Here is a 22,924-nt window from a genome sequence, read left to right as displayed (position 1 = left end):
TTGACAGCGGTGGATAGCACACTCTGGGACTCGGAGCAGCCTCGGGCCATCTCTAGTGTGTTTTTCTGAGCGCCAGTGGAAATGCACTTTGCTATGTGATGTCATGGCGGGCTATTCTGAGGCTCTCTTCACTTTTAAATTGAATCACGGTCGTACCAGATGGATTATTCTGATATGAGCTCTATAATTTTCAAGAAAATATTACGCTATCCCATTTCCTCTAATATCCAGGGAACCAAAGCAGAGGTTTTTCAGAACAAGAGCTTGTGTTATTTTCTCTCGGCTTCATTTTATTTTTATTTATTTTTGCCAACAATCTGACAATAGGCTTCAAAACATTAGAAATGTTTTTCTACAACAGATGCACAAGAAGGAGCTAAGAAGTAATTGGTTAACACTGCAAAAGAACTAGTATAGTGTCAAGTATTAGCACTAATCGCCTCACACACTGTACTGGAGTCAGTAGTTATACAACAAATTACCATCATCATACACAAATGAAGTCATTTATATTCACACAGGCTTTTTCAGTATTCAGTTTACAGTGTAAAGCAGTTGTATATCAAATAGAAAAAATTGACAATGAAGAAGTAAATTACAAAAAACGAGTGAGAGCTGAACAAAGGAGAGAGATTAAAGGAGCAATCAGTAATATGAGCTCCTCAGAAACAGTGATTATAATCAGCAGGAACGCAGCGCTCCTCCTTCACATATCTGAGCTCTGCTGCCTCACCTCACCTCACCTCACCTCACCTCACTTCCCCATCCTCTCCCGTCTCCGACACACACACCTCCTGAACCGTTTCACACGGCGCGATTTAGCTGCAGTTAATTAATGGAACACGACAAACTAGGATTTAATGAGAAACTGCCGTAAAATGTTTATTTGGTGATGCCAAGAATCACATTGATGTCGGTTTCCAAGCTTCTAGAATCCCTCGGGATTACAATCCTTGTTGGTCGTTTCAGTGCCAACGCTGACTGCCAATGCAGGCATTAGCTTGCCCTTTACTAATTGAGTAATTAGTGTTTGCCTTTTAATTAATTGGAACATAGAGCTTTCCATAACTTCAGCTGTTTGAGATGCCTTAACCCACAGAGGCCACACGCACAAATATTGTAAAAGGTGAGAATTTGAAAAACATTGGCACTGGGAAAAAAAAACCAAACAAAAATAAAACATTAGTTTCTCTTGGAACATAATTCAGGCTTTTTCTGAGATGTTTTTCACCTGTGAAATCGTTTTATATGTTGTTTTGCCAGTTAAATGTGATTTAAGACCCTGCAAACACAAAAAGCCTCTGATGACGGAGCGCCGCCTGCTTCATGAATGTAATTCATTTTGTCGTTTTCGTTCCCGTGTGTGAAGCTGCGGTGAAGAACTGCCACGGAAAAACACGTTTTAGGGGATAATATGCGAAACCATTTAGACATTACAGCTTATATGGTTGCTGTTTTCTCTTCCATATTTCATTATGGGTGAAGGTCAGAGGTCATGGGTTGCATCCAGGAGACGGGGTTTATAATTGAAACGCCTCAGGTGTGGAACAGACTGCTCGAGCCAAGACTGGATGTCCAACATTGATCAGCGACACCTGGATACCTGCGTTACTTGGTTACCGTCTCACCTTATCGTTGCACAGTGTGCAACACAGTGTGCAACGATAAGGAGAGAAATTACTGATTGCTCCTTTTCAAACTTGCAGAGAAAAATTCAAACAATTACAAAAACAAACTATGTTTTCAATTTGAACTGCAAAGTATCAACAAGGAGAAAAAATTACAATTCACTCCTCGTCCCCATGTGATAATGAAAATGAAAGTCCATGCACACACACCCACTCACTTTAACTTGGATCCTTATTACAGTTATTTGAAAGCATCAGTTTACTGGAAGTATTTTGATGATTTCCCCAAATAAAATAATTCTATACATTCTGCCCTTAATATAACTAGATTTTGCCAAAATAACGAGAGATATCCTGCACACCTGACAGATGCAGCACTTGGTCAAAGCTAAGCAGAGAGCGGTAATATATACACTACAGTACACTTGAAGTCACCACCATCATTGTAAGAAAAATATTCAGGAATGTATTACACTGCAAAAATGTCACTCTCCTACGGGACACAGTAAAGTCAATATTTATTGTCTCTATCTCAGTCTCTGTGGGTAACTCTACAGTCAACCCCATAAGCAAATTGCTGAATCTGTAAACAGAGCAGAAATCCATCCCCAAGCGCCCGACTGTCATCCTCCCTTCTCTTTTCATGTGAGCTGCGTGAGCCAGAAATCATCGTGGTGAAATCCTCGAGTGTAAACAAAGCATACAGAATCACAGGTACGCCTCATAGTCATTTTAACGGTGGCCGAAGCCAAATTTGCTCAAATGCCAAAGCTTTATATTATCTACAAATTCACATGTATGAAGTTTTTTTCCATTTCATTATTCATTGTCATTGATTTATATTCTGTTTGATGTGTTTTATCTGGTGTACATCTCTAAGAAGGTGACATTCAGACATTAATCAAAACCGTGGTACATTACGACATGTTTACATGTCAACATATATTAAGCCCTCGAAGTAGTTCCCCATGAGAGAGATTCGGATCAACTCCGCATCATTACTGCAGACATACCTCATCTGGTATGCAAAACTGAAATGGGAATGAACGTCTTGGTGACGGCTGATTGATGTCTTCAATTTTATTGGTGTCAAGATCTGCTGGGAGTAAATAAATTACCCAGCATTAACCAGAATAATATAGCGATCCGGCTAATGCCATTCAATGTGTCTTAAATGTGCTACAGATATTTAACGCGACAGATGACAGGCTTTTTTGCTAATTTAAAAAGCAGATCAATAATCTCTTTGAAGCGGTTTATCCGTCGACATCAGGACGGGCGTCTTTATCTACATTGTGACGGAGCTGCTCTCAGTCGGAGCTGAGGCGTGTTTCTTTGACTTTACATTTGTTTTAAACGATAAACCGGCGAGGAGAGTGAAGTGTTGTGGCGGCCGGCTGCAGGGTTCTTCGGTGGCAGGTTTATCATTCTGCAGTGACTCTGCTCAGAGGCTCTCTGAGGGCTCAGCAGCCCTCTATGAAAGTCAAGTAGCTGAAAAGAAGTCCATAGAAATCCGAGCATCAATGGTTCGATGCTGTTGTGAATTTTTTCCATCCGAGCAGAAAACTCCCACAGAAGTGGCTTCATCATGATTTCATGCCTTTTGAGACACTTTTTTCCAAATCCGTGGAACATTAAGCCACGAATTTCTCTCTTTCTCTGACCATCAGTCTGAAGAGAAAAACAAAAAACAAAAGACAAGCGTCTCATTTTACTGTAAAAAGAAAAAAAAAAGTAGATAAATAAATAAACAAAAAAGGTTGGCTGAATCCCTACTTCTCCATATAGAGAGCGGATGAACTTGTTGTGCTGTAACCCATCATCCAGCTGTCGGTGGATATGCGGTATGGTTCTGCTCTGCGAGGCTCGTTTGTTTTTTAAATGGACTTTAAAGATACAGACGAAAAAGTTTTCTCTCTCTTTCAAAAACACCCAAATCTAATTTGATTCAAAGTTCGACTTGAAAAGGCCGGTCATTTCATTCTTTTGTAGCACATTATTCAGCCCGTCTGTTCTACCACAATGGGTCGTGCCTGAATGAGATGTTCTTTGCTTGACAATACAGAAACCTGCGGCTGTTTCTTTGTCCTTTTTTGCATCATCAGAACGTCCTGTACTCTCGTGCCCTTGGTCCTTTGGGTAAATCGTGAGCTGGGGATTTTCTGTTTTGTAACCTTGTTTTATCAAATTCACATTCTCCCCATCTCTCGTCACTGCGTTTGTAACTCATCACATTCCCTGTGTGAAATAAGATTCCACTGTGTTATCAGGGTGAAGCTTATTTCCCATCATCTTTAGCGTTTTTCCTTTGAATTTCCAGTATGTCAGCCAAACTGGAGAGATTAAGTGATATCACTGTATTTTGAGACTTGCTTTTCTTGTGAGGACATGTTAAAACTCTGTCGTGGAGATCTGAGTGACCTCTGACTGCAGATCTTGTTGGATCCTCCTCGAGCGAGAGCTGTGGGGGACCCAGTCCATGCCTAGTCATGCCGGCTTCTTCACCGCTTCTGTCGGAGCGCAGATGGAGACGGGCTCCCGGGTGGTGTGGCGGCCTCTGGTCAGACTGTTCTGCTCCACGCGGGTCCGACAGGGGAGGCAGAAATCTCTGAAGCATCGCTTAAAATTTTCATCCAAGAACGCGTAGAGCACAGGGTTGAGGCTGCTGTTGGTGTAGCCCAAGGCGATGCACAGGTGCCAGCTGGCTATCACCAGGGGGTTCCTGGTGTCGATCTCCACCATGGTCTTCACGATGATGAAGATGTGGATCGGGGTCCAGCAGATGATGAAGGCGGCCACCACCACCAGCACCATGCGGGTGATCCGGCGCATGTTGCGGTCTTTCTCCTTGGAGCCCGAGAGCAGACGAACGCTCCTCAAACGAAGGATCATCAGGCCGTAGCATATGGTGATGACCAGTACAGGAACCACAAAAGCAAAGATGAAGACGCAGATCTTCGTCACTGTGTCCCAGTACCAGTCAGGGTCAGGGAACTTCAGCATGCACATGGTTTTACCTGGAAGAAGAGGGCAGGTAGCATTAGACAGAATTAGTCAATGTAGGGTTAGAGTATCAAGCAGGTTTAGAAAGATACTGTTTTGTGGATTTAAAAAGCTAAAGCTGCAGAGGAACATATGTACTTAAAAACGCACACTTCAGCCCGGAGTACGACTGTGACAACTGTCAAGAATATCAAGAATACATTATGTGCGAGTAGATTTTCTAATCCTATCACCAGGAGGGAACATTTTGATTACCCTCTGTGACATTTTAAACCTTTGTGCATCCATGAAATGATTGACGAATGACACCGTGGCTAATGGATGGTTAGGGCTGGCTAATGCTAGAAAAAGACCTACCTTGTACCATGTGTCATCTGACTGTGATGGAAAGAAAAATATTCATACTTCCTCTGAACAGCCACACTTAACCCATAAGGACCCACGGTGACACGGTTGTCTCACGCCCTATTAATGCTCAGGATGGTTCCATGTTAAGTTAATCCTTGATTTTTCACTCATGAAGTCCCAGAGTAACACCTATAGCGCATTTATGATAGGTCATGTGACCAGTGGGGTGATCATGTGTTTCCATACCAACCGACTGAACTTGACTGAAAGTTGCATTTGGAAAAACCAGCTACCTAGCTAATTTGAAGCTGCTCTTTCAGAGGCTAAAAGGTAAGATTTATCCAATTCAAGAATTGCAATGTTTAAATATCATGCTGTTTGTTAAAAATAAACTATTGTTTACACATTTCTTGAAGAACTTTGTATAAAACGATCAAGTAAATATTGGTGTGACACAAATGTCACATCGGGCAATTAGCCTAAAAACGGTTGAAAAAAATTGTTGTGACTTATGTGTCACAATAAGAAAACTAATCATGATCTGATCAGTTTACTTGGCTGAATCAATTATATTTAGTTATATATTGTTTATTCTAGCTTAATTGAACCAATATCAGTTATATAATTTTATTCATGGGTTGCAATAAGACCTGTTGGGCACCAAGTAGCTAGCTACTAAAATGGCAGGTCTGGGACTACATCATGACATCAGGCAAGGCTTGAATATTTACCATTTTTTCTCTCTAGATGAACAGGGAAAAGAGATGGGATTGGGATAAGCATAGCCAGTTCATTCTGGACATGATTCAGAATGGAGATGAAAGTGAGATTGAGGGATTTGGTGGTACCAGCTCAGATGAAGACGATCCTGTCGAAGATCCAGATTACACTCCCTTGAATCAGGAGTCAAGTGAGTCTGAATGTGAGTCAGAAGAGGAAATACCTCAACCAGAAGGGGAAGTGTCTCAACCAAGAGAAGTACCTCAACCAAGTACCTCAACCAAGAAACATCCTACTGGCCAAGAAAATAAGTTCTCTTGGAGAAAGAAACCTTTTGAAGCCCCTGACTGCACGTTCAAAGGAGAGAGTGTCACACCTCCAGACGAGCTTCCCACTCCCCTGCAGTACTTCAGGAGGTTCATTACAGAAGAGATGATAGAGTCATTGATGGAGCAAACCAATCTGTACAGTGTCCAAACCACTGACACGCTCAAGAATGTGAACACCACAGTCAAGGAGCTGGAAATCCTAATTGGCATGTACCTGCGCATGGGTCTTTGCCAGCTTCCAGGAAACCGTACCTACTGGGAAAACAACACAAGGTGTGCCATGGTAGCTGATAACATGTCACGCAACCGTTTTCAGACCCTCCTCGCATCTCTCCACTTCGCTGACAATACGGATTCATCAAACAGGCAAGAAGGGGACAAATGCTGGAAGATCCGTCCATGGCTTGATATGTTCCGCAAACAATGTCTTGAGATCACCCCAGAAGAGTACAACTCTATCGATGAGCAAATGGTGTCTTTCAGAGGAACGCGCAGCCCAATAAGGCAGTATGTCAAGAGCAAGCCCCACCCCTGGGGATTCAAGATCTGGGCCCGTTGCACTTCCACAGGAATCCTCTGTGATTTTCAGGTGTATGAAGGTGGCACTGGGAAAAGAACCACATTTGGCATGGGAGGAGACGTGGTGCTCAAGCTGTGTGAAACTCTTCCACCAGGCCAGAACTACAAAGTGTTCGCTGACAACCTGTTCTCTTCAGCACCACTGGTGCTTGAGCTTCTTCAGCGGCAGATCTTCTACACAGGTAACAGACACACACACACACACACACACACATACTGACACACATATGCACACTGACATACACTGACACACACAGGTATTAACAACATAAACAATTATCATCTTTCACTATTGTCCTATTCTCACTTTTGTCTTATTCTCCTGTATCCTCTCTTGTTTTTGTTTCTAGTTTTGTCACTCATTTTGTCTTATTGTTTATGTATTACAGGAACACTCCGCAGCAATCGCTTGTCTGGATGTCAGCTTGAGGATGACAAGAGTCTTGCCAAGAGAGGCAGAGGATCTTTCGATGCCAGGGTGGAGAAAGAGGGATCCATGGCCATTGTAAAGTGGCATGACAACAGATCGGTCACCTTGATCTCCTCTCACACAGCAGTGGAACCACAGGACAAAGCTCACCGCTGGAGCAAACAAGAGAAAGCATTCCTTGACGTCAACCGGCCACACATCGTCAAAGAGTACAACACCTTCATGGGGGGGGTTGACCTCATCGATGGATGTATTGCCAGGTACAAATACAACATGAGGTCACGGAGGTGGTACATCTACCTGTTCTGGCACAGCATCATGCTAGCCCTGGTCAACGCGTGGCTGACCTACCGCCGTGACTGCAAGCTGCTTGGTCAGAGGCCACTAAATCAAAGAAGATTCCAGGCAGAGGTGGCAACTAGCCTCATCCTCATCCAGGCAGAAAGGGGGCGCCCATCACTCGACAGCAAAACCCCATCTCCACCAGCACCTCCCAAGAGAGTCCGTGTCGGAGTTCCTGATGATGTTCGTCTGGACCAGGTTGCACACTGGCCTGTGAAATGTGCCAAGCGTGGCCGCTGCAAAATCTGCAAAACCAATGCAACCACCACCGTCTGCGAGAAATGTGACGTGCGTCTCTGCTTCACTGAAGAGAGAAACTGTTTCAAAACATACCATTTTGCCTAGGCACACACCCAAACCCCTCTGCTAAATAGGTAATCCACCAGTAGTTCAAGCTCTGGCCTTCATCCCTATATTTCTACTTTGTCCAGAAACAAATCTGTTACAAATTCCACAAAAGTTGTTGAGCTTTTAGGTTATTCATTGTGGAATTACAAATGTTATTATTCTGGTGAGCTTTGACAACCTGTTAGAGAGTAGAAAAGGATCAATAGTGATCAGTGGTGTGAAGTGGAAGGCAGGGACAGTGTTATTGATATCATTTCCTTCCATAATTATTAAGATAAGCAGCTAAACCTACTCTATGAGGCATCATGTTTTTTTCATTGTTCAGATGGTACTTTTCTTGTTGTTGATCTGAGAAAATGCCTGGACTAAACCTACAAAGAGTTTTTTTTTTCATTATTAAGATGTTATTTATGTTGTTGGATGTTGATCTGAGGATATACAAATAAAAAGACAAAGAAATACATTCTCAGGCTGATTTATTTAAAAAAATTTCAGATTAAGGTGTAACATATAATTTAACTATTTTACGCCCGAAGTGACATCTAAGTCACTTTTGAGATCTTTGCCACCTAGTGGCAGAATTTTGAAAATTTTTTGAGAAATGTGTTCTATGTGCTCTATTTAATCTGTTTTATGCCCCCCATAATTTTCCTTGCGGTAGAAATGGGTCCGGGTCTTTATGGGTTAAAGGCCTGGTGAAAAGCTGGCTGTCAGAGCGACAGGAGATGATATATAATGGCACGTATTTCAGTCTCTCCTGGAAGGCATTCATATTATGGCACAAAAAGTGACGGGGGTAGTTGTGTAAAGAATGGAAAAAAGGGGCTTAAGGGATTTACTCAAATACCACAAATTTTGCCACCTCTGCATACCTGGTCAATCACTGTGTAACTGCCTCTGAAATGTGTCATCAAAAAGCTTTGGAGGGAAGACGTTTCCTAAGCTGTCTGACCATCAGACAAGCAACTTTGGTTTGAGTATACTGGCCCATTCCCGGACAATTAAGCAACAGGTTAAGGTTAGGAAATGATTGTGCATACAGTCGGACTAGTGGATGCAAAATCCAGGCTTACAAATGAAGGTTGACTGTGCTTACAATGTCCATCCACCAACCTGACTTCCTCACCCTGACGCCCATAAAGTAGCAGGCTCTCTCCAGGCTCTCACCAGCCTGAAGCTTTCATTTATGGTAAATGTTAAGGGTATAATTTCCACACGCAGCCCTAAGTCGACAGTTATTTCTCCCGGTGCAGCTAAACTGGGTGCACATCAAAGTCGTAGCCCCTCATTAAAATGATATCTTATTTAATTCGGAAGCGTAAGATCCAGCTTCTCGTCCACTTAGCTTTTAAGTACAGTTACAAAGTGGAGCTGGCAGTAGAAAGCAGCTGCTCTTCTGTTTTCCGGACAGAAACAGAACAAGAACAATTTGTTGCTTCAGAGTTGTCCCTCCCACATGTCTGGTGCCTTTTGTAGCATCTCAAGGTTTTTGACGACTTCTGAGTGTTGAATCACAGTGGGGGGTCCTCTAGTACCTATATGTGTGATCTGGGAGTTACTTCACACTTGTCTACATAAAGGGGAACACCGCCTCCACTACTGGCTCTGAATGTAAATTGTGCGACTCGTCTGATATGAACGCAATCACTAGGAATACTGGGCTGTTTTATATCAGTTACCTGCTATAGACACAGTTTTGCTCCTTTAAAACATTAATTAATAAGTATTTTCCCTCTTCAAAGCAGAGACAGAAGAAGGGCATATGTGAGGTTTTGTGAATTCTGGCCGAGTAGGAAAAGTAGTGCGTTTCCCCCCCCTGAAGGAACTACCTTGAACCTTTGATGAAAATCAAATATTATGTTTGGTTTTTTGGATGTAGTGGTCTAAATGTTTCAGAGGTTTTACGACTTACTCTGAGCCTTCACAGTCGATGGTTTGGGGTCATGGGTAGGACTCGATTCCTAATCACCATTATTCTTTATTTCCTTTTGTGTACCATCTCGTGAAGTTCTTAAGGATCTTTTAAACTGTTTAACCACGTCTGTTCTGGAGGACAGTTAACACTTGCACCAAACATTAAGACTTTAAATAAAAATGAAAGACAAAACAGTACCATTATCAGCCACTTTGGTCACAGCCATGACCATAATGGGAACCCCAATCGCTGAGGACAGCACCCAGATGAGCACGTTGATCAGCTTGGCCTTGACTGGCGTACGAAACCCCAGCGCCCTGACCGGGTGGCACACGGCGATGTAGCGGTCCACGCTCATCATGGTGAGGGTGAAGATGCTCGTGAACATGTTGTAATAATCGATGGCGATAATGAGCTTGCACAGGACCTCCCCAAACGGCCAGGTGTTCATGAGGTATTTGGCACTCTGAAAGGGCAGCGTGCTCGTGGCCAAGGCGTCGGCGAGAGCCAAGTTGAAGATGTAGATGTTCGTGGCCGTCTTCATCTTGGTGTACCTGGTTGCGATCGCAGAGAGAGAGAGAGAGAGAGAGAGAGTTTGCAATAAGCAGCAGCGGTAATGAGAGCAGCTGGGTATGGAAAGTCTGTTATGGGATATGGGGGATTTTAAAGTATGGCTTAGATTAGAGTTAATTCCCTCATGCTATAGACGTGCAGTGAAGAGCTGTGAATGCTAATTCCTCACAGCTTAGATTTATTTATTTATTTATTTTTCAAATGAGTGATTTGAGTTAATGGTTTCAATTGGCTTGCTGTCCTCTGATCAAGCAGCCTACTTCCAGGGAAAGCACCCGAGAACTCCGAAAAGAATATACTATACTGCTACTGAACTGAGGTTCATATATATTTTATGAGAAGGATTCTGCTTTTAACATGGGACTGTACATATTTCTTTGTGTATGTGTGTGTGTTTGAGAGAGATGAAGATATTTTGGTCACGTATTGGAAGAAAAAAAAAAAGTAATGGTCATCAGCACTGAAGTCATTTTGTTTGGTATATTAACAGCTTATTGGGATCAGAAATTCTTCTCTGGGGCATGAAGCTTATTTTCACTCAGACGTCTCTCATCAGAAACCTCGCAAGCTGTTTTCATTCTGTATATAAATCTAAGATAATTTAGTTTTCTAGGCGATAAATCATTACATCCAAATACAATCCGACTCGTGTGCACTGCGGACCGACAAAAGGTGGGCGAGGGCAAGAACAAGGTACGAGAAGGTGCAAAATTTCATTAAGATATACTGTATAATACATATTACAGCGCTCATGAATACATGAATATAGTATCCCGAAACCATATGGAATTGGACATATATACATATATCATTTCTTTTTATTTTGCAATTTTGAATGTTAAAGATTTAGTTGAATAAACATAGATAGCAGATTGCATCATGACCTGATGTATCTGACATTTTAATGGGGAAAAAAAGAGAAAAAAATAACATTCAAATTAGTGATTCAATCTTTATTGTTTTGTTCCATTAGAATACACCCACCCAGATGTGTATTCACTTTTCTCCTGGTCATTTTTCACAGGGGCTGTTAATAAGGCTGTTGGTGGCGAAGTGACCACATTAGGGAGTGATCAATAGAAAGAAGCATTTTTTTTAATTGACACTAAAACAAAGAACAGACGGGTAAATCAAGTTACCTGCTTTTCTGATGACCAAATAGCCTGTTTTTTTTATTGGCTGGACTGCAACAACTGGGACAGCCCTATAATCGCAAATGTCTGTGACTGACTGACTGACTGACTGTCTGACTGACTGGCAGAGTTGAGTGATGAAGTTACAACATTGGTGGGCCAAGTGTTGGACTGTTGGACAAGCCTTTATTTCTAACTCCCTCTGTTTCATATGTATAATTGGTCATATTGGTATCGATTCTCTCCCATTTGCCTGATTAAAGTTACTGCATTACACGTAAATACAAAATCTACACTTCCTATATCTGTTTCGAATTAAAAGCCCCTTAGCGTTTCAGTGGACAGATACCCTTTATTGCTTAACAAGGCTTTTATTACTGTGCAGCAGTACGTGTAGTCTCACTTCAGGTTGCTGGCTGTTCTGTTGTTTACATGCTTTTCAGATCTGCCAGTTTCTTTAGCTTCACAATTACTGATGGCTTCTCTCTCCTGCTCTCTCTTGCTGGGTGTGTGGGATGTTTAGTTATTGCTATGCCTCCTTCAGTGATAATGGTTCCTGTAATAATTGTAGTTTATTTGCTGTAATGGAGGTCAGGCTCAGTGAATTGGAGGTGCAGCTCTGCTTCCTGGCAGCTCCTGAGGAGCTGGGAAGCCAGGGCTGCTGGGTGACTGCCAGCAACAAGAGCCGTAGAGGTTCATGCCACCATTGTGCCAACAAAGTGTTGACAACAGCATGATTATATTGCTGTAGTTAATAAAGTGGCAGAAATGTAAATGATGCTAAATAGGCATGCACATGATATGATAGGCAGCATGAGTTTATCCTCCTCGTGTCTATATATCCCTGGCTCTGCTGACATATTTCTATCCACAGGGGGGACAAAATTTATCCTGCACCCCCAAAGTATTCGTGGCGGTGACAGCTCGGGTCGCCTCGGTGAGGGGTTGATTACATATGTGAGCCTGGTCCGGGAAAATGCACGCAGCAATGAATGAATGAATGAATGAATGACAGGCGCACAGAGAGTTCATGGGTTTCTTTTGACCCACCCACCAATGTAGTGGCCCACCAGGATTTCTCCTGATTGCTCCCGATGGCCAGTCAAACTATGAATGAAGACAACAATAAAATCAGAAATGGACTTTAGATGTCAGTGCCTATAGCTTATTTATATTTATGGTGACAGTACGTTGTGTTTTTGCTTTGTGAGATTATTTTCTATTAAATATTGAAGTTTATAAATAAGTGTTTTGGCACGCCTGGCTGAGTGGAGCTATCCATGGTACTGAAAGGGGGATTTAACTCTGGCATGTTAAAGTATCTTTTAAGCTTTTGTTATGTTGTGTTCGATCCCATCCAATATGTGGCACGAGGAAAGAACAAGGCACATGGTCAGATGTCACCATACAGAATTTTCATCCAACAGTGTTATCTCAATGTTAAGAGTTGGGGGCATCAAGATGAACAGCTTTTTTCAAATTAAAAATGCACATAAAAAAAAAAAAGAAACCACTTTATGGATTTTATGGAAATAAGTGGATTGAGGAATTACATTAACCTGCTGATCGATTTCAGTTGATTGATGGTATGACCCTGTAAGATTTTGACTCACTGTGGTATTTCAGAAAAACTGACTCTTAGCTCTTCATGCCGCGCTCATACGAGTCAATCCTATTTCCTGTTTTCCAGTTGTCTGAGTTTTGCAAAGTGTTGAGTTTATACACAAGGTCAATTGGTAATGTCATCAGATAACACTTTCCTGAGTTTGGTCCATTTATATTATATTGGTGACTGAACTGGGCTGATAAAAATTTTGTCTGATATAATAAATCAGTTTAATGTAAATGGCTGTGGCTGCATGGGAAAATGTAATTATGTCTGCTGTCAGACTCCCATCAGTTATTCCATTATTCGCTGTCAGCTAAGACATTAGTCTCTGACATAATCAGTACCGTATGTGTCTCTTCTGTTCAGCTCAAGGAGAGTCAAAAAGTCAGAAACATTTCTGTTAATCTGATAGAAACCAACATAAAGCCCCTTTTATGAACCAATATAATGACAAAACAAGACGAGGTCAAAACCTAGTACGTGCCTGGACCGCCTGTGGTCAAATCCTGATTTCATAACCACGACGTCTTCTGACAAAATCATCAATCACATAAATTAAAGACAAAGGCTGTGCTGTGATTTAAGCTTTATTAACTTAAGAAATGATCACCCAGAAAGAAGGTTCGATGCGACAGAATGTCTTATACAAACTCATCACTTCCTGTAATCATTTCAAATTAAAAGGCCTCTAGCGTTTCAGTGGGCAGAAACCTTTTATTTCTTAGCAGGGCTTTCATTGCTATACTGCAGCAAGTGTATTGTCTCATTGCTGGTTGTTGGTGTTTCTGTTGTTTACACACTGTTCAGACCTGCTAGTTTCTTTAGCTCCTCCTTTAGTTTAATGATACATGTAATGAAAGTAGTTTATTTGCTGTAATGGAGGCAAGGCTCAGTGTATTGGAAGCGCTCTCCTGCTTCCCTCAAGTTGGTATCATGAAAAGTACACCGAATTAGTTATTAGTAGTCCCTGTTTGTAATGCACCCATATATCCATGGACTATGGATATACTGACCACTACTACTGGATCACTTTGAAGAAAACCTAAAAATCTGATGTTGCTCAAGAAAGGTCCAGAGTGTCATTTTCCCCTCATTTATAATCAGATTAATGGATGTTTCTTCACGATGGACATCAGACATAATAATATTTCCAGGAAGAATGAAGCATGTTTGACTGATATCAATATATTTCATGTCGGCCTGTGAGGATTCGATTGAGTTAAGACTCCGAGAAGGAGTGTGATTATTGACTCATATTTACCTCACACTCTACGTTAACCTCCCTCTGCCTCCAGCTCAGCTCTCCCCTGCTCCCCTAGGGAGGCCTGTTGGTGTAATGTCAATTCAATGGGGATTTGCTACACCGCTCCACAAGGCCTCCACTCTGTTAAATTAATTCAGCTTTATTTTAAGTGTTTTTAATTTTGCAATCAAAACGAAAAGAAACTGCTGCGTCTTAACATTCCCATGTATGTTCGAGCATCATAATCCGATGCCTGTACTAGGTTGCACTTCCAACAAAAGACAGGAGTAAGCTTTTGATAATTACTTAAGGGTTGTCTGTGAAGTAAGCACAATATCACTGTGAAGCTTTGAACCCGTGGAAAACATAAAAATCCTGCTCAGAGAAAAGATAGACATGGACATAAATGTCATCAGTCAGAGATAGGAAAAATACCAGGCGGAGTTTCGGATCAAAAACCATCTTATGAGACAAAGTCAAAACTCTTTATAGTCTCATACTGCGAACAAAAGCTGCTCTCCGTTTAGTTTTGTATCTCAATCTCTTTGAAGCCTTTGATTCAGCACCTAAAGCTCGACTTTTGACACAAAAAGAGGATTATGTTCATTGTCAGAGTCACTTTCACAACTGAACCATGATTCAAAAGAAATCGCTTTCCCCTTCTGCCAAATCCAAGCCGCCAAGATAGGAACCCACACAGTGTGTCAGTGTGTTGCGGCAAAACTGCCACATTATTCCTCCCATGAGTAAACAAGCACTAAGGTGAGTGGACTTCAATCCTATACCACCCCCTCCAAAAAAACCCTCAGACCATCAAAGGGATCCTTGGCCTCCATCTCTAGACAATCAGTGATGAACAGCCTCCAATCACAGTGTAAAGTATTGACCTTTATGACCACTGGTCTCTATAGGTAAGAACAACGATTTCTGCTTCTTCACCTTGTTGGAGAACCATTGATCAGAGGCCATCACTACCGGTTTATCAGTCAGTTTGCCATTAATCAAATGCTGCTAGCTCGGCACTATGTAAATCCCCACTAAGCAGCCGGTGGCAGGAGTATTACACAGATGTGTTCAGAGTCCTGAAACTGACAAAAGGCGGTCAAAGGTCAAGTATCAGATGTGTCAAGACATTGCTGTATACACAAATAAATATTGTTTATACTAATATATTATATTTAGATAAATAAAAGGTGGTCTATAAAGAAATATAAAGTGTTATACCTTTCCTTTAAAAATAATACTTCATTCGTCTCAGCTCATTAGATTTCTTTATTTTTTGGGTGTTGGCACACATTCAATCATTTATCTATTCTCTATTTTCACCACAAGTTCAATCATTATAAGATAATGAGATGGGCGTATCCATATACAGCCAATTCACTGATAGGTGTGCAGCAGGACCAGGATGTTGTCATACCTGAATCAAATTATTGAGAATTATTAAATTATGACAGTGTTTCTATTTGAAGCCAGCTCAGATTTTCCAGCCTTTAAAGGCACAGAACAATGCATGTGTCGCAAATCATCTCATGTGACTCTACTCAGCCAATCATTGCAACTCGAGTCGGTGAGTGAGATTCCTGCAGAGCAGTGTTGACAATCGAGCAATTTTCTTGCTAGATTTGGCAACTTTTATGACAACTTTTTTTGTCCTAAAAGCAGTTAGCGACGTATCTAGAGACGTTTTGGACAGACCTTATCTAGTGAAGAAGCTCTGATGTGGCTCTCTCCACTGACGGTGTTCAGTGGAGGGACGGAGCAGCAGCACGTGAAGTCAACCAGTCATCAGCCAGACGAAGATCGGCCTACATTACGTCCAACCACCGACCCCAATTGTTTTCATTCTAAACGGGGCCCCTGTAGGGAGGTTTCCTACCGAGAGGTCCTTGTGAATCGCCCATCGGTTGTTTAAGCGGGAGAGCGCTGCATTTTGAGACATTACTGTGGAGTAAAGTTTGTCAGCCTGCGTCTCTGATTATGAACTGGCCGTCTGTGGCTGCATGAAGTTGCTGCTACTGCAAACCAAACATTTCCTACTGCTGCAGCTTCACATTAAAAGCATTGGAAATGTAATGTGTCAGAATATGAAAACAAAATATGCATCTACAAAACAAACTATGGTTCGTTTGTCTGCATTTTTTTCCCCCGACAGCGGCTCATTTTGACATATTGCACAGAGTAATGGAACGAGACGGAGCCACAGTGAGCTGTTAGATGAAGAGCTGCAGGGGACAGGCTGCACACCTCCAACTTCTCAGCGTAGGTAACCAGCTCCTTTCACTGAGCCCTGCTGTTCGGACTCATGCTGGGTGCAGCATAAAATCAGATCACAGCTGCTCACAGAGTGATGGAGACAGGCCAAAGATTGCCTGACTTCTTTGTTAAAACGACAGTAGTTTGTTTTGCTTCGCCCAGAACTCTGTGGCCTGTAGTATTAAACCGCATTCGCTTTTTCCACCAGTAACCACAGGTGTCGCCAAATCAACTAGGAGAGAAGACTTTGTTTCAAGGTTCAGTTAGAATCAGGTTTAGGTTTAGTTTTGAGCGGCCTTTCTCAAAGAGACGTCCGCAAGCGACTCCTTGTGGTCCGTGAGGAACTGGCGAGTTTTCAATATTAAATCAACTCATATGTAAATTCTTTATTATTATTTGAACTGGCTGTTTTACACGTGTAGTTGGACTTCAGTGTAACCAACCGTTTCACGACACTGCCCACTCAGGTTAAGGTTCGAGGCGTGGGAATACATTACTTTAATATGTGCATGTGTGTGTAGCAAGCTAGCTTACCTCAAAATGTTTTTAGCTAAACACATTGAGCACCATGTATTTTTTATCATCCATGTACATCATACTGCTGTAACTTTCCTAAAAGTAGCTACATAATTTTAACTGGCATGCTAACGCTAACAAAGTTAACTGGCGCTAAAGCTAATTTCAAAAACACACCGTCACGACTCTGTTGCTGTCGGGCAGCAGCGAGCAACACACGGTGTTATCAGCTGCCAGCTTCAGTGCAGTTTGTAAATAACTTTGATTGCTGCACTTCACATAATGAATAATGATTTTTTTTTTAAAGTGTACATCTTTTATTTTCTTTTAGTCAAATTGGAAATAAGTGATAAACTCTTTATTTTATTCACTGGCGCTAGCGTTTTAAAATAGATTAATGAATAAAAATGTGCCAAGAGGCAAAAAAGGAAAAGCTTGAAAACTAAATTAGGGAGTGGAAGAGAAAGAGAGGAGAAAACATAAATAAAAACAAATGAGGTTTTAATTTATTTTATCAGCTACATGGATAAAAAGCTGTCACTCTTATTTTTTCACTGCCTTTTGTCGGTTCTGGACCTCCTTGTACTTTCACATTCACCTAACGAGAATTTGCATTTGCATTTGAGATCAGTCTCCATCCTTTATCTCTATGTGGTTTGGGCGTTACACTGCCTGGCCTGACTACATCAGTCCTTTCGGTGCTCATACACTTCTGAGCTCGACTCTGCCGTTTTTTTCCAGGGCTGAAGGCCACACACACCGCTCACACACACACACACACACACACACACACACACACACACACACACACACACACACACACACACACACACACACAGACATAAATGCTGCTGGGTGAGATAGAAGACAAGCAGTGATGAAACACTGGCCATGTTGACTCAGCCCAGGAAATAAACAGACGGGCAGTCTGGCATCTTACACACAAACACACACAGTCACGCTCTTACTGGCAAAGGGCTACAATATTTTAGGCCAAATTTCCACAACCAGGTCCTAAAGAAACAAAACTCCTCCAAATTTTTTTTTGAATCAGGCTTTATCATTATCTTTTGTTTTTGCCAAAATATTACAATCTCAGAAAAACCAACGTTGTGCCATATCTGCTTTCTTAGTGGGAACAATAATCCACAAGCAGCAGCTCATTTGAGAATCCATATTCTCATAAACTAATCCCGCCGTCCGGTAGCTGCGCATCAAACTGATTTCAAATGGAAGCCACTTGACAATAAATTGCCTAAGCTCTGAGCCGGTTCTTATCTAACAGAAGTGGCATCAAGGAATGGGAGGCTAGGTGGGGGGGTAGCTGGGAGATAAGCGGAAGCCTCATGCCTCTGACCTACCCTGCACAACAGTGGACCATCTCCAGAGGAGTCAGTGTCAGCCTCTCCATCAGCAATCACACCGAGGGCTCTCAGTGCCACGGTTCAGTCCACGCTGACATGAGCATCCTCTGCTAAAAATGGGATTTCTGTGCATTTGAGAGTCTCTCCGAGTGGAGGGAAATATCCAACAATTATGACTATTTATGACTTTGCTATATTTAGCCGGCTGATGTGGCAGGCAAACAAATGGGCTTTTTTTTTTTGTTTTTTTAAATCAAAATTACTGCAAAAACAATGAGTTAAAAATACTAAATTTTGCTATTTGATTACTATTGAAATCAATTATCAAACAGAATACCAAAGATACTCTTGTTTCAGCTTCTCAAATGAGATGATTTTCCGTTTTTAAACAATGTCAACTTGGTGACTTTTTCTGTCACGTGACAACAGGTGATCAGTGATAACGAGATCATCCACTGAGGAAGACCAGGAAACGTCACTGAAAGCTGTAATAAAAAAATTAAAAAAGCTAGATGGTGAAACTTCCGTCGAAAGTTTTGTGAAACAAGTACATTTGGATTTGAGCCATGGGACCTGTGTTTTTTTTAAAACTTTCACCACGGCGACGGAGAATTCTCAATTTCCGATTGGCTGGAAGGGTGAGATGAACTCAAATTGACCCGACAGTATAACCAGACACCTACGACACAATTAAACTAATTAAACTGTAGGTGATGAACAGCAACACTGAGGTTATTAGTTTGATATTTGAGTGAATCATCTAAATCAGCTGGAGGAGGACGACTTCAGTAATATCAGCCACAGTGAGGCAGCTTCTTCGTAACATCTGAAGATCTCAGATGGTGGACGATGTTACTTTGTTATGCGCTCTACTTTTCAGTGATTAAAAGTTTCTATATTTAGATATTTAATATTAAAAGTTCAGCCCATTGTTAAAGGTTAAACAGCCGGAGACGGGAGGCGTGACGACTCAGGGTCAGCACTGACTGAACCCTCCGATCTAGACGCCGACATATAGCACCTCATACCGGTGCTAAGATACGAATCACAACTTCCTGTCAGGACTTTCACAATAAAATCCGAGCGTGATGCAGATTGTAGATTGCGACTCCCCTCCGCTATAACAACTTGTACTTTCCAGGATCGTAGTGGAACATACTGCATGCTGGGTATTATCCCTCACATATTCACCACTACCACCAGTCTCCACAGGTGTCGCTGCATCAGCCACGTCTGAAATCTTCAAGATTAAAACGTTAAGTTGTTGCGTGATTGATTCAGACGTTATCTTCATTGTTACCGTGAGTGTCGAGCAGCGTGAACCCACCTGACACATTTCAGCTTTCATTTTTAATTAAGGGCTTCTGATAGGCTATCAAATCAACAGCGTGCAAACTTTTCAACAACTAAAGGAAGATGAGTAATTACCACGTGTTAGTCAGTGTTCACCCAGCTCTTCATCGGTGTTATTACCTCACTATGTCTCTGTCTGAGGTTTTGGGTGTCTCCTCCGAGCTCCAGCCCTCCGGAGTTTACAGCTGCTCCACAGGAGATAATACATTGTGACCAGGATGCTTAATGTGCTCAGCCTGCCTCCCTCTCCCTCCCTCCCTCCCTCCCTCTCCCTCTCTGGGGGGGGGTCTGGCATCACTGATGAGCCCTCTCACTCACACAAACACAAAATGCCAGGCGAATCGTTGCACACAATTTGATTCATTGCCTTTTTCCCAGCTCCCATCCATCCCTTTCCTTTTGTCTCCCTTTTACCACCCTCGTTCCCCTCTTTATGTTCTGTCTTGTGTGCCCAGGTTTGCCCTTTTATTTTCTCTTCCCCCTGAGTGAAATTCACGGGCAGAGCTGGATATATTTGTGAATTTCTCTTTGTTCGGTATTGAAGGATTTCCACTTTGGGCGACGATGGCTTCCTGGTGGCTTCTCCGATAATCAACTCCGTCTTTTATCTCTGTCTGCACTCCCTCTGCTGCTCTCCTTCTCACCTCACTGTATGCATCTAAATAATACCAACAACCATCCACACTATGTCTTACTGTCATGTCCTGTTTGTCGGCTGAAAAAACAACCTCTGGCCTTGACTACTTCCCCTCCATCTAACTATTTTATCCTCCCCTGCTGCAACTGGGGAATCTTAAACAAATTCTACCTGCATGTTTAATTTTCCAGCCCAGCTGGAGTAATTAATGCTTCAGGTGATATTGGAGAATGTTTGAGATTAGAAAGTAATTGATGTGATGAGTGAGGACGAGCGGAAGCTGCTGCAGAAGATAGAAGCCGTTTTCTCCCTGACAAGCGTTCAGGTTAGGGCTGAGAGGCTTCCTGGGAAATGACAGGGTGCTTGTATCTAGTGGCAAAGTGGGTGTAGGTTTATTGTGTTGCTTTTAGAGCCTAAGGGGAAAAGGCGAGCTACGACCTTGGATAGACAATTATACTGCAAACATCCACTAATGGACAGAATCAATTTCTCCTCTTGAAAAAGCACAACTCATTTTTCATCATTACAGAGCTACATTTTTAAGAGTTTAAACCCATTATCAAAGCTTTCCCATAAAGATTCAAGCCAAAAGATAAAATGTTCAATTTAAAAGGTTTATCCTCCCCTTCATTCCTGTTTACAGGCAAAATACTGAGGCACACACATAATGTATACTTTAATTTACAGAGCAAGTAAAGACCCGTCACCCTGAGAGACCCAGCAATCCCATCAAACCCAGTGTGTCCATCACAGATCTGAGTGAGCGACTGGAGGCTCAGCCCTCTGCGCCCGAGGTGCAGCTGAGTCAGACTGAGCGGAGAGACTGCGTCTGAGACCAGAGAGGTTCGACCGCCACTAAACCCCCACCCCCACCCCCCCACCCCCACCCCCAAACCCCACCCCCACCCCCACAAATGCAGACAGGAATGCAAGAGGGTTGTAAAATTCAGGTGGCTCAATTTATGTTGATTTACTTGGAATAATTTGTATAAATCAGAACACATGAATCCTGCGAGGGTCTATTTCAGATCATTTTATTCATTCTTACAGGTTTCTCCACAAAACAAGAACTTCATAAGACTATAGACCCTTTTTTTTGTGCAGAGGGTTGTAGGAAATCTCACTTTTTCATTGCATCAAATGCTTAACTTAAATTAAAATAATTGTTTTGAGATTATAATCTGTACTTTTATGAAAAGGGGGGAAATGGAAAAAGCCGAGAGCAAGGTAAAGAGGAAGTTAAGATCGAGGTTGTGGATAAAAATGCGACCAAACTGGATTAAATCTGTGAGATCAGCATCAGATGTCGGTCACCGGGTGTTGTAAGGTGTTGTGAGCACACAGTGACAGAAACCATGAGTGCATGTGGGTGAATTTCACATTTCTGCTGCTCTCATCAAGCCTCATTACACATTAAAAGCAAGTAACTTCAATTCAATGAGTATAATAAACAGTGTTTACCTGACCACCCCGTACATGACGAGGACGTTGCCCACAAGTCCCACCACGCAGATGACGGAGTAGAGAGCCGTGATGGATATGGCAATGATTATACCCCCGGTGCTCCTCACCGGACTCTGCTGCTCGGTGTAGTTCTGCAGCCTGTCGCCCATCAAGCCGCTCTCCTCGTCCGGGAAGGTGACATTGAAGGGGATGACGGAGTAGAGGTCGGACAGGGAGAGCTGAGCTCCGGGGACCGTGTACGGCTCCATGGTGCTGCCGCTGCGGCGCTGTGTCCACACTGTGCCCGTGGCGCGGGAAACTTGCTCACGCACCAATAATGTGGCAGGAACTTAAACGCGGAGAAAGCGCGGGTCCGACTGGAGGCGAGAAGTGGAGCAGAGAGAGTGAAAGAGTTTCCAAACAACGCGCAGAAGCCGCGGCGCTGCGTGAAAAGAGTTGAGAGACGCAGTTCTTTCCAGACGGAGGAGGAGGAGGAGACGGTGGCCCCTCAGCAGCAGTCAGCTGTGTATATATATATATATATATGTGTGTGTGTGTGTGTGTGTGCATGTGTGTCAGTGTGTGTGTGTCAGTGTGTGTGTGCTGTAGCTGTGTGTACACCTCCTCTACTCTCTCCACCTCCCCACACGAGCGCTCTCTTATATCCGTGCGTCGACGTCAAAGTTGCGCATTTATACCGTCACGGGCGTCAACAGGGGACGGCCAGGTGAAGCCTGGACCCACAGTAAGCGAGTCCTCGTGTGGTCTTAGGGTTTTCATCTCTAATAAAAAATAAAAGAAGAAGAAAGAGAACGAGCAGAGGCACATTTGGAGGAGAAACATTTCAAATCGCAAGTATCAGGTTCGAAATAAACAAAGATAATCCGCAGGTTCAGCAGTGAAACCAAGGTGAGGTGAACTTTACAAGGCAGCGGCTGTTTGTCCATACCTTCAAGTCAAATTGATGTGTCTCGCTTACAAGCTGTGAAAATAATCAACCTGCCAACAAACAAACAAGTCAAAAATCAATAAAATCCCCACTGAAGTAATTTAGGCGGGTGCGGCCACGGGGTGAAATCCAGAATCAGTAATCTCTCTTTACACAAAGCAAAGAGCAGCAGACAACAGTAGTTTTCCACGGCACTTTTAAAATGT

At 42.5% G+C, this 22,924-nt stretch overlaps 2 protein-coding genes across 2 annotated transcripts; one reads left to right on the top strand and one right to left on the bottom strand.

The window, feature by feature from the left end:
• Positions 1 to 264: 264 nt before the first annotated feature.
• On the bottom strand, positions 265 to 22,487 carry oprd1a (opioid receptor, delta 1a). Its single transcript, XM_056399933.1, has 3 exons — positions 21,788 to 22,487; positions 9,841 to 10,196; positions 265 to 4,645 (listed from the first exon to the last, which is right to left on the bottom strand). The coding sequence occupies exons 1-3, from the start codon at positions 22,036 to 22,038 to the stop codon at positions 4,116 to 4,118; spliced, it is 1,137 nt and encodes a 378-aa protein (XP_056255908.1). The 5' UTR covers positions 22,039 to 22,487; the 3' UTR covers positions 265 to 4,115.
• On the top strand, positions 5,745 to 8,079 carry LOC130184127 (piggyBac transposable element-derived protein 3-like). Its single transcript, XM_056399932.1, has 2 exons — positions 5,745 to 6,789; positions 6,997 to 8,079. The coding sequence occupies exons 1-2, from the start codon at positions 5,781 to 5,783 to the stop codon at positions 7,722 to 7,724; spliced, it is 1,737 nt and encodes a 578-aa protein (XP_056255907.1). The 5' UTR covers positions 5,745 to 5,780; the 3' UTR covers positions 7,725 to 8,079.
• Positions 22,488 to 22,924: the final 437 nt, after the last annotated feature.

The sequence above is a fragment of the Seriola aureovittata genome, chromosome 16, assembly GCF_021018895.1.
Source record: "Seriola aureovittata isolate HTS-2021-v1 ecotype China chromosome 16, ASM2101889v1, whole genome shotgun sequence".
NCBI lineage: Eukaryota > Metazoa > Chordata > Actinopteri > Carangiformes > Carangidae > Seriola > Seriola aureovittata.
Note: the sequence above shows the minus strand (reverse complement) of the source record. Positions and strands in the feature narration are given on the sequence as shown.